Source organism: Anas platyrhynchos, chromosome 16, assembly GCF_047663525.1.
Source record: "Anas platyrhynchos isolate ZD024472 breed Pekin duck chromosome 16, IASCAAS_PekinDuck_T2T, whole genome shotgun sequence".
In the NCBI taxonomy this organism is placed as follows: domain Eukaryota; kingdom Metazoa; phylum Chordata; class Aves; order Anseriformes; family Anatidae; genus Anas; species Anas platyrhynchos.
This window is the reverse complement of record NC_092602.1, coordinates 8,377,953-8,390,461: the sequence shown is the minus strand read 5'-3', so window position 1 is coordinate 8,390,461 and position 12,509 is coordinate 8,377,953. Positions and strand designations below refer to the sequence as shown.

Genomic DNA, 12,509 nt, shown 5'->3' with positions numbered 1-12,509 from the left:
ATATTACCGATACACAAGCACTACAACAGTCAAACTTAGTATTTCTTTCAAGAGGAGAATTGGATTACATAGTCAAGAGCAATATTGCAGTATTGTGTCTATTAACCTGTACATTAGTCTCTGTCTGTCATAAATATTTAAAAAACTATGTAACATATCACCCCAAATACACTCATGCTTCATTGCTTCTTCCTAAACAACAATTGTACGCTATATACAGATATTAGTCCATGGAGAATCTCCCAGGAGATGAAGTGTTAGAGATGGGTATGTTTGAAGAAGGATATGGGTTCTACAGCTTTGAATGCCATGAAATTTCAAGCAATGTTTGTTCTGTTTTGTTTTGCTTAGTTTTTGTGCAAAGAAAAGGGGAACCGGGTTTGTTACAGCCCTAGTGTAAGCAAATACAGAAAGATCACAGATTAACTGTGCATGTCTCACAGAACTCATTTTAGCCTTTATCTTTCTCCTTAAATATTTACGGCATAAGTACTTGAATATTTGCAGCAATCATCTACTTAGTAATGAAAAAAATAAGTCCCTCACGTTTCTTTCACTGCACAGAATTAAATGCAAGGAAAGTACAAACCTATGTAATGCTCACTGAGTTCTTTGTGTCATGTAATAATCCCTTCGATGAAGGTGAATCAAGCAGCATAAGGCCACTGTTATCCAGACCCACAGAGCCTGAGAATTCAGGGAAATGGACTGAATTAGCTCATCTGAACCTTTGTCCTGTTGCAGTTAACACTGCTGCAGGTACACCAAGTACACCAAGTAAATAATTTAAAGTCAGCTTGAATATCTGTACTCCATATTGCAACCATAAGTGGAATATACAATCAGAAGAAGGAGAAATAAAAAAGGAAATTATTTTTGGAATGGAGTCTGTGGAGGATATCCCAAATTTCCTACAACTTGTGAAAAAATCAAAGCCTCCTCAACAATTTCTATACAGAAAACTGCTGTAAAAAATACTGTGGATTATAAATCTGCTTATTTCTTCCAGACATTCTACAGTCAGAGATTAGTCTTTATAAATAAAAAGTAATCAAAAGACATGTAAGAGAAGAGAATCCACTGATTTATTTGGTTAAAACGCTCTCTGAAAAGCCTCATTCAATAGAAAAGAGTCATCTTTTCTCAGTCGCTTGGACAAGGACCAAGTAAGACAACTGCACCAAGATAGTAGGTAACATTGGCATTTGTAGGGTCTGTACAGAAATAAGTGTTGCCAAGCACAAACTTTGGCAGCCTAAAATTATTAGTCAATGTTATCTTGATTAACCTCTGCAGATAATCCCGATATCACAAATGTTCACTCAAATGCATGCCACTTACATTCCATTCATATCCTCCGATGGCAATTCCTCCAGCTGCTGCTGTTCCTGCTATGCCCACAAAATGTCCACTACCAATGTTACTGGCAAACAGAGAGGCACCAATCTGGAAAAAGAAAGAACAAGATTTGGTTCTTCATTCCTGTTTTGAAAAAAATCACATTCATTTGGCATTTTCAACTCAGGCCTATCTGTCATTAGATCGTGATAAGAACAACTGACAAACAACTGCCTTGACTACTTTCAAGAGTCCATCTTATTCCCTCCTGTCCACCATTCCCCAAAATCTGAGACTCCAGCCATTGTATCTAAAACAAGAATAATACAATGCTGCAAAGGAGATGATCTTCCAGATGAGGCAAACAGGTTATGGCACCAATACAGATTTTCAAATATTTGCAAAACTTGACTGACATTTGTTGATACCCAAACAATTAGACAAGAGGACTGTGGTCTGACTTGCTCAAGGAGGAAACAAGTGCATGCCCACTTGCCAAAACAGCACTCCCAGTACTTCGTATTAAAGTTCTGCAAACTACGAGACTAAATGTGTAATCAGTAAGAGTTGTGCAGACTTTGTAGTTGGTTCAAGCTTAGTCCGAAGATATTGGATTAACTTAAATAAATTCTTCAAGATGCACGGCAGAAATATCTGCTGAGAAAAGTGTTTCTGGAAGATACAAAATCCAGCAAATTAGGAGCTATATTTAATGAATGCTGTATCTCTAAGACCCCCAGATCTTGCACTGATCCAGCAGAGAGAACGCTGGGGAAAACACAAGAAGAACACTTTCTTTGGAAAAACACTTTCTTTGGAGAAAGACCAAAATCAGCAAAGGTTTATGCTAAATTAAGGCACTCAGAGCCATTCAGAGAACACAGGTTAGCCTGAAAGATCTAATTTTTCATCAAATAGCTCAGACTACAGTAAAAGATTAAGAGAAAAGGTATAAAGTTCCCTTCATTTGAAATGAAAACATTAAAGGCAGTATAAATACCAAACGATAATTTTCAAGGCCAGAAACTGAAGGATGCAGGATAAAAACTTGAGGGGAAAAGGAAGTTGGACTGGATATTGTAGGCAGAAGATGTGAGCTGAAGTAGTTCTAAGAAGAGAAGATGTGAGTGAACATTTTTTAATTCACTTCTATTTGTTCTCTGTGTCCTATGAAAACTACAAAGAAAAAATGAAACAGGATTAAAAGAAAAAGCATATAGAAAGCAGGTGAAAGAAGCTCTGCTGATCAGCTTCTAATAATGCTCTCTTTTAAGGTTGATCCCTCAAGCTGAAAAACCCCAAAATGCTTTAGAATGTTTTTAGAACCATGAATGCAGGACCTGCACCTGCACATTCTCCTTATGCAGTTCCCAAATACAGGCAGCACTTGGAGCATGCTTGGAGTTACCTTACAAAAGAGAGAAATATCGCTTGTCTGCAGCTCACTGAGAGATTCTTAGGGTCCTAAAACATATGTGAAAAGTTACAAATTTCCAGGTCTGCAGTGAGCTCTTTGTGCAGCATTAAAAATTAAGTCAATCTTTCTGAGAGCACAGGGACGATTGCCTGAGATTCAGGAGGATAAAAGGGATTTCATCATTGAAATCCATCTCTGAAGATCAGTTTTGTTCTATAGAACTATGCCACAGCCAGGAATAGCATCCACACTCTTTATCTCACAGTCCTGATCTCTAATCACAAAATAGATTTTCCTCCCCCATTTTTTATATGCAACAAGTAAAATTCATCCATCTACTGCTTTCTTTTCCAAGCTAACTTTTTGCTCCTTTCCTTTGTTTGGTCTCCTGATTTCTTCTGGTCTTAGTGCAGACAAACTGTTCTTCTGCTGTGACAGGGAGCTTCTGTCTCTAGGCCACTCAGTTCTGGACTTTTTTTTTTTTAAAGTCAGTTGTGCCCTGCAGAAATGTAACCAGTTTGTCACATGAAAGATGTTTCTACAGGAATCACAAGTCTTGCAACAAGCATTAGCAAATAAGACAGAGATCCTTGGTAATAGAAAAACCTTTTGCTTTTAACCTCTTTGTGACAGCAGCAATATTTTCTCATCAATGATCATGAAGAAACAAATACCATTAATAGTAGCATTAGTACTGTTGTCCAGTGCTTTTCCTGGAGATGAATAATTAAACTTAAATCTAGGTTACCAGAAATGCAATCACCAGTAAAGATTAACTACATTAATTCCTGATTTTATTTAATGTGTTCCCTTTCCTGTTTCAGAAGCCTAAAATGTGCTGCAAGCAGATCCAAGAAACAAAAGCAGTTAATGAAGAACTTGAAGAACTGACAGCTATAGTAGGCTTTGGCTCAGCACCTGAAAACACAGGACCTACTGTAACATTTGCTGGTAATTCTGTGTTCCCAGCTTCATCCAGGGCACAGCTGTATTTTAAGAAAAATGTGAAATGTACCCAAAGCAATGCAAAATTGCCACCATGTTTAGGGCCAGTGCGAGGACAAAACAATGTGAATGCACATATCACCTTTACTTCATACTGGGGAAATGTATATTACTCTGAAAACTACAGCATGGTTAAAGCAAGAGGAGTGTTTACCAAATATGCTTATGCCCTGGCAGCTGCTGATGCCAGAGGGGAAGAGAAATTTCCCACCTGCCATGGCAGTACTTTAAGGAGGAAGGAAGAAGGCAGATGTGTGGTGGGCAGATGTGTAGTGTGCAAAGAACCTCCTGGTGAAACATTTCTATACTGAGGAGGCTGATCATCAGAATTGTTTGATTTGCAATTGGTACGTGCTGCAGTACACCTACACATGACGTAAAGAATGCTCTTTCTCAAAAGACTCCAAGTAAACATTTACACTGCTCCCTCACCACAGGGCAGCATTAAAGGTGTCTAAATTCCCAGAAGTTATGTGGCTAAAATTTCTTCTCTGTGATCTGAGTAACAGAGATGAATCAAGTTGATAAGATGGTCTTTTTGCCTTGCTGGAGTGACAATAGAGCACATAGAGGTGTAACAGGATGGGTGTTTGTCTCTGGCTTGCCTCTTTTCCCTGGGGAGCACCACTGAAAGAGCAGGTCTCCATATTTGATTTCTTCCATATGCATGACTGTAAGTCAGAGGATGGGCTGAAGTTGGGGGAGGAAAGAGGGAAAAATATTCAGGAATTGTTAACCATTCTCAGTGAATGCATTAGTGAACTGATTTTAAAAACAGATATAAGAGGAAAAGTAAAGAGGAAAGTTTATTGAAAGGAACAAAACCTGTTAAGAGGGAAAGAGAGGGCAAAAAACTGAACTAACCTGGAACGTGGAACATTAACTCTTTTAAAATCTTTTAAGAGGTCAGGTTTTAACACAAGTACTCTGTTCAGGAAAAGTACCATCACACTGCAGGCAAGTGATGATCACTATGTTTTTTCCATGTTATTCATTAACCGATTCACCTTGCTCTTTTCATTAACTTTAGGATGCACTGACATCCTGGCACTCGCTGTTCCAAACCGTATGCAACACATTTTGCAAATCAGTGACCAGTGCAGTGATAGTGTGCAGACTTTGCAGCTTATGCCTTTCCTGCCTCCCAGGACCTGCTAATAGATATCCTATTGTCCCTAATGTCCTCTTTCCTTTCTGAAAGTGTTAGCTCAGTATCAAACTTATTTCCCCAACCCTGAGCACACCTTTCCTGTGGCAAAGAGAGGACCCACGTTTAGCCCCTCAACTGAGAACAGCAGAAAGGCTCCACAAGCCTTGTTGCATGGTATCACCTCTCCCCTGTGTCACCTGCAAAAGATGCTCCTCAAACCCCTCTTCCCTGGACAAATTTCTCATTCCTTTGTTCCTTCAAGGCCCTGAGACCCAAAGAAAGAAGCATTTATTCTGCTCTCTTACTCTGCAAGTTTAATGTATTGCTTTACTGCTGAACTAAACCTGGAGGTGTTCTCCGGGCTGGCTGGAAAATTCTGACAGGTTCTATAGTAATCTTTTTCGTTTAACTTCTCCTTTACTACTGGAGGTTTGCTCTGATTTTTTTTTTTTTTTTAATAATTCTTTTTACTCTGACAACAATTGCTTTTACACTATTTTTGTATGGAACTTGACAAAATAATTAATTTCTTATTCCACTTCATCTAAGGAAATGAAGTGCACTTCTTATTCATACGAGGGTTGTCTTTACTGGCTCCTCATAACAGTGTCAGATTCAGCAAATGGGGAGAATTCTGAGAATAAGTAAAATTTAACTGGCTGCAGAGATCAGAAAAATTGTGCCAGTGATCAGTTCTGATGAAAATAACCCACACAGAGCTGAAACAAAACCCTGTATGTTTCCCTTTAATTCTTACCTTGCACACAAAGATCAATGCATCAATAACATTAAATAAACTGAGAGATATTTATTTTTGAAGTGCATTATGCTCTCAAGTATAAAACGCTTCCCACTTACTATTCAGTAAATCTTTCCAACCACAGTTGAACTTTGGATGCCTACCAGGTACTACACTCTGCCTTATTAGCTTTTATGCCTCTGGAACTGAGGCATATCAGGTAACTCATAAGTGTGCAGACAACTTTGTCTGCAAAACTGCAAAACCTGAAAAACAATATTCAAAAGCAAAAAAGCTTCAAAATCAAAAGTTTTTTTTTGTTGTTAATGGTAGTGGGTTTTTTTGTTTGTTTTGTCGTTGCTGCTTTTTAATTATTATTGTGCTTGAAGTCCTGTTAATCCTTAGGAACTGGCTACTACTGAAGCTGACTGTTTTCCAGTAATAGGCACCTCATTTCTTACAATGCTAGAAAGTATTTTAACAAAAGAAGTTAAAAATTCAGTTTGCAATGCCCAGTGTTACAAAGCAGGCACTTATTTTGATGTACTCTATGACTCTTTGGAAAAACTACAGTTGGTTATGAGTATTTAAAGAGCCATACATGCCTTTCCTAAAGACATTTCCCTCAGAGCACAAGAGACCAAAACCAGTTTCTTGAAAATTCTTCCCTCATTTTCTCTAAAAACACTGTGTAAAGGGCACAGCATTTCCTACCATGCAATTAACTCGTGATGGATTTAAATTTCTGGCAATCAGCAAGAACATAATTATATATCTTGATCCCTAATTAACTACTGGAGCTACTGAGTTGACTCATCCACTGCATCAAGGACAATGATTTCAGTGAAATAACACAGAAGTGACCCATGCCCTCAGCAGAACAGCCAGAAAAGACAAGCTAAGGGCTTAGTTCTGTGAAATACCAAGCAAACTTTACAGACTCTGCTGGAGTGAACAAAGTTGGACAGATTTGGCCCATGATAACTGTATTGCTCGTACTTTATACATTGAGAAATGGAATCACAATCAGGCAAAGCGACTGAAAATCACATGCAAAATCGATAACAAAAGTGGGAGTAACCTCCAGCCCTTGAGTGCCAGACCTCTCTACTCTAAACCACAGCAATTAGATCATTTAGGTGAACAGATTCCCTTTCCCAGGCCTGCCAGTAAGAGATCCTAATACACTGCTAATGAGTCTCTTTCCCTGTGGAATCAGAAAAGCTACTTATGGCTGCCTTGTAGCACATAGAACACAGTATAAACATAGAAAAATACAATTAGCAAAATGGAATTAAATTTTAACAAGTTAGTGGAGGGATTTTTTCCTTTCTGTTTCAGAAGGCAATCGATTGCATGGCAAGAGTTGTTATGCTGAAATTACAGGGAAGAAATTTAATAAATAAGAGATCACTTACAAAACTTTCCCTACCCCTCAACCAAATCAGGTTAGCCCTGATGTGACACGAAAATAAAGTAAAATAAAGTTTAAAAAAAAAAACAAAAACAAACAAGTGAAAAAAAAAATAAGTACAGTGCTAGCTGTCACAGAATTAAGATCATATCTTTGACTGAACTTTCTATACTTTCCTTGGTTTCCTAGTCACTCCAGCCCAGTTTGCATAGGTATTTTGGAATCTCTTCTCATCTGAGGCAAACTCTCCAAGGTGGTGCTGCTGACATAGTATTTAGCTTGCAGTTTGAGTGCTGGTCATTTGTTTATTTTGAGTGATATCAGGAAGAAAAGCAAGAAGGGTTTGTTTTTATGGTGCAGAAAGACACTCCTGGCATTCCAGAAGGAAGGATTGAAGGGGTGGTCTTAAGACTGCACTGATGAATAGCACTTCATCCGTGCTGAGCTTGCATAGTTTGGGCAGGAGAGAGAGATGATCCTAGCAGCAACTGCTGCACCACAGGGTCATCCCTTTTGTCTTCTTACTGGAGGAAGGGAGCTGAATATGTTGTTTTTGTGTTGCCAGAGCACTCTGTGTTTGTTAACCTTCCTTGGGTCTTAGAAGAATCATTAGGAGTTTTCTATGCCTCTGCAGCAAGATAGAAAGTTCTCTTGGTGAGTTTTTCCTGCCTTGTCTCTTCCATTTTCTTTTATGTCTGCACAAAAAGGTATTCATATTCACCCTTGACAGGCAGACAGAATCGTACAAGGTTAAAACCAGCCCACTGATTAAACTGACTGTTGAGCAAGTTTATTTTTCCTGCTAAATTTATGTGATTTATCTTATAATAGCTTGGAAAGGAGAGAAAGGAAGCTTTACTCTTTCCTCAAGCTTCCAACAGAACTTGAATTTTCTTAGATCTACTCTACCAAATGAAGACACCTTTTACTAGCACCACCCTTTAATCTTTTTATGTCATTAGAATGGCAGCCCCAAAAGGCAGATTGGAACTTGAAGTGAAGGTGACTGAAATAGGTCTAGTTATTTGTGCAACCTACTTCAATAAAATCCCTTAAATTTTTACAGAACAAACATTTACTCTGTCTCCCCCTGGATCCTGTAACTGAATCCATGTGGGTGAATCTTAAATCAAAAATCTTAATAGTATGCAAAGATACTTTTTGAGACCAAGCTCAAAAAGACAGCTCCAAAGACAATGTAAGTCACACATAATATTTAAATAAATTTTAAACTACATTTTACCAATATTTTATCACAATTTTCCCAGGATTTTCTTTTTGTACTGACCAGAACTTGTTACCAAAATTGAAAACCCTAAAGCAATATTGGGGAAAAAAATGAGCAACTTTTCTCAGTGATAACCTCAATATGAGTCAGTTTATTTGAGTGCAGTGAAAGTACTAAATTCAAAATATTTTTATTATTATTTAAGTGGGCTGAAAGACAAAGCATAGGATTTATCTACACTGACATCACCAATGTATCTATGTTCAAGCAAGCTGGCAACACAACCAAGACAACTCAGAGCTCAATACAATTTCCCCAACAGTTTACCCTGCCTGTCACGTGGGTTTTGTTGTGCAGTTATCACTGTATCACTGTGGCTAGAAAAAGAGTTTGAAATTGAGCAGGGTGCACCTACGTGACATAGCCATCACAGTCTCCAAACTAATGTAGAAATACTCTGTATTTCTATTTCTATTATATATTTAAAGGCTAGACATACTCACATGAGGTGGATGCACATACACAAGCATCTTTCATATACACACAGTGTTTGAACTCACCGGCCACCAAACCATGCTCCGTCCAGCCAGGAAGAATCCACCGACTGTCCCTCGGTTGGTTGAGTACATAGCCTGGAAAAAAAGAGAGAGAAAAAACGATTTAATCATATTTTAAGTATATTAGGCAAGCTATATACAGACTAATAACAAACTGCTAAGACAGAGAGGTAAAATACATGGGGAAGGTAAAGTGGAAGAAATAAACAAAGTGGTTAGATAGAACAAGCTTACAATGAAGAAAACAATACAACTGAACAATGATTTCGTATCTAGGTCTATATTAACCCTTGAAGTTTCATTGCTTCACTTTTTGTTACACTACAACCAAAACCTCAAAATAAAATTAAATGTAATGATACAATTGATCACAACTAAAAGTTTAGTGTGCAAATCGTGTGAACACTTCATGAAAGCAATGATCCCTTTGATTTTAGGCACCAAAGAAGACTGATTTTTAAGTTGCAAGTTCATGGAATTTTCTATTCTATGCAGCTTTTCTATATAGTATTATCCAACCCTAGCAGATAGCTACAAAAACCTATTTTCTTGTTGTGGTATTAACAGTGCACTCACTTCTCTCTAAAGATCAAACATAGAAGTCAGCTAAAATTTCCTTTTCACAGACTGATTTTATATTTGTCTAAGGATGGGCTTTAGAGGAAAGCTTCCTCCATTTTTCTTCATGAGCCTGATCCAAATATTGGATTCCCATTGTATCCTCTGATGGACTTCGAACAGGCAAATAAAGAAAGAAGACTCGAAGAAAATTAGCCATATCTTTTATTCTGATGCAGAAGAAAGGAAGTCTACAATAGATTTCCATTTCACTACACACAGGAGTATTTGTCCAATAAAGAAAGCATTGTTGCTGGAAAGAAATGGTTCCAGGCATTACTCAGAACACAATTATCTGACCTGATACAGATCAGCCCTTTTCTGTCACAGACCTTTAATAGAAAGTTCAACTACACCAATAGACTTCCATGGAAAAGACCCCACAGACAGTTCCCTGCCATGAGACAGCAAGGTGTTCAGCTACGCTGAGGATTCACATTTTATCCAATGTTTTTGACATCTACTACCACAACAAAAAGATAAAGACTGGGTTGTGCCCATTTTGTGTACACTCCAAAATTCTGGTGCTCTTCAAAACATTGCCAGACTGCTAGGGAAGAACATTGTTTTTTTGGTTTTTTTTTTTTTTTGGCAGCTGACTTTTCTGTTCTGTGCAATGGACCCCTGGGATGCTCCTGGCAAGCACAGGTTTACAGAGGGACAGTGCCTCCTCTCAGCTTGTTAATGGTCAGGCGCTCAATTGACCAGGAGTGCTTGCCCCAAGGAAAAAGAGTATGCCTCAGAATAGCAGCTTTGAAATTCAGTGACATTCCACGGTTTACAGCATGGTACTGGCCTATTATCCCCAGACACCTCAGCACTAGGGCTATGCCAATAGGATAGCATCTGCCTTTCTCCATTCGTTGTGAAAGCATTGTGCTTTGTTTTAGGATTAGGCACTGAGTTTTCCCTTGCAGCCCTCAGGTATTCTGCATTGCCTGGGAGGGAGCAGGAGGCACAGCTCTGCTTAGATCACAAACAAAAAGTGATCGCTGTTTCTTGCCACCCCTGAAACTCTCCCTTCCTCATAGTTTCCATGGCACTGCTCCCTGTAGTCAAGGTCCTGCTGGCAAAAAAAAATAGCACGAAAGTAATACTGCTCTGCTGAGAGCAGTCTGTGGTCCTCAGCCTGTCACACAGTCATAGCAGCAGTTTCACACCACAGACATCAACATATATTGCCCTCCTCACACAGTGACTCCACCTCCACTATTCTCCCCACAACTGTCACTTCTTGCTGTTTCCTACAGCATCACCTCACACCACCAATTCCCACTGCAGTCTCCTGCGTTCTGCAGCGCTACACCCCATCGACTCCCTGCTAGCCTGCTTTCTAACAGCAACCCTAGTTGGCCTGGTCTTTACTGATCCAATCTCTCAGCTCCTTCCCCATATAAACCCTGCTTCTCCGCTAGTTCTGTTCATCCAGTTAAACAGATGCTTCTCCAGGTCATCCTTACCTCTCCAGTAAATACCCACATTTGCCCCACCATCTCCATATTAACTATCTCAATTAAGCACCAAGATCTTTATACAATTACACATTTGCCATTCACTGAGACATTTTCCTAGGACTCTATAAACTACCTGTTGATCAAGCACAAAAAAAGAAAAAAAAAAAAAGCCCAACCTACCCATAGTCCCACTGCCAGGACTACCAAAAAATAGATGACAATAACAGAGATGTCCGCAGCATTGTTGATCCTTATGAGGGTTTGCATCCTGGCTGCTTCTCTGGCTTTCTTCTTCTTTCTCTCCTTATATGCTTCTTGCAGAGTTCAGGTTAATGATAAACTGCTGTCATCCCCCTACGTCTTATATAATATATAACTTCAGATTCACTTGTCTCACATGGGACACGAGTTGAACTGCTGCTTTTCCCTGGACAACGCTTCCTTCTCAAATATTGCTCCCCTGCTACAGGTGCTGCAGATTTAAGAGTTCACTCCCCTTGCCAAAGGTGCTCAGGGTTTTAACATCGACGAGCAGATGTCTAAGAAGGAATGAGCACCGAAAGGAGTGGCTTGGCTGCAATAAACCCGCATATTTACCTCACTGTGAATACTTTTTTTTTTTTTTTTTTGAAGTGGTTGTACCTGTAAATCTAGTCATGGAAGACATAGTTCTTTCAGATGATGATGGTAAACAATTATCTGTGAGGAGGAGTGACTTGGCACTTGGGGAAAACCCAGGGGTCCAGAAGCTGGGACACCCTATGTCATCTCTCAGCTCAGCAGGATTACACAATGGAGAAGCAGCCCTATGTTTCTGGGAAGGAGACAACTTGAAGCTGCTTTTATCTCTCACATGGATGCAGGTAAAGATGCATGTGAACCACGAGACTCAGATCCAGGAGCTTCCTGTGCTGAATTTCAGGGTGTTCAGACTGGGGTTTTGTGCTCTCTGAATTGTAGCTAATCAGCTTCACATTCAAATAAGTTCAAAGTTCATCGCTGCTTTGGTCTGCTCTCCCTTTATTTGTTCCTCTGACTTCAAAATAAAGCTAAGCAAAATAACTGGTCACAAGATATGGGACACACTGTTTATATACAGATCTTCACAGTCCATAATAGGGAAGCTTTCCTAAACAATGCCTTTTTGAGGTAGAAGAAATCTGAAAAATTAAGGATATTTAGAACCATAGCCACAAGTGCCAGGCATGTTTCTGAGGACATTCAAAAGTCCTGCTCTCTGCTAGAGAATCAGTATTCATTCACATCTGCCTTTTGGGATTAAAGTGTGTGGTGTGTTACTTGGAGTCACACTGAGCAGAACAAGCAGTACAGTACATAGAAAACACAGCGGGTTTGATTGATCTTGAAGTGCTTATTTCCTCAGGAGTTGAAATTGAGGTCTGGCAATCTGTTGGCAACAAATTTTTCTCAGGTGAACTACCCTTCTGTAATTGTGGCTAATAAAGGGCATTAAAGTCTTAGAAGCTGTTATATTTCCATTAAGAATAAACTTAAAATATTACTATTGTTTGATCTTCGGTACTCATAAAACAATCCTGTACTCTGACAGTTTAGGCTTCCCTCCCAAA

At 39.1% G+C, this 12,509-nt stretch overlaps 1 protein-coding gene across 1 annotated transcript in view; it reads right to left on the bottom strand.

Annotated features, from left to right (window-relative positions):
• SLC5A1 (solute carrier family 5 member 1) overlaps positions 1–11,408 on the bottom strand; it is a 29,466-nt gene extending 18,058 nt beyond the window's left edge. Inside the window, exons 1-3 of the mRNA XM_005026696.6 lie at positions 11,101–11,408; positions 8,852–8,923; positions 1,342–1,446 (exon numbers count right to left, since the gene is read on the bottom strand). Of these exons, the coding sequence (XP_005026753.1) occupies positions 1,342–1,446; positions 8,852–8,923; positions 11,101–11,187 (264 nt within the window). The 5' untranslated portion in view covers positions 11,188–11,408. The remainder of the gene's footprint in view (positions 1–1,341; positions 1,447–8,851; positions 8,924–11,100) is intronic.
• Positions 11,409–12,509: the final 1,101 nt, after the last annotated feature.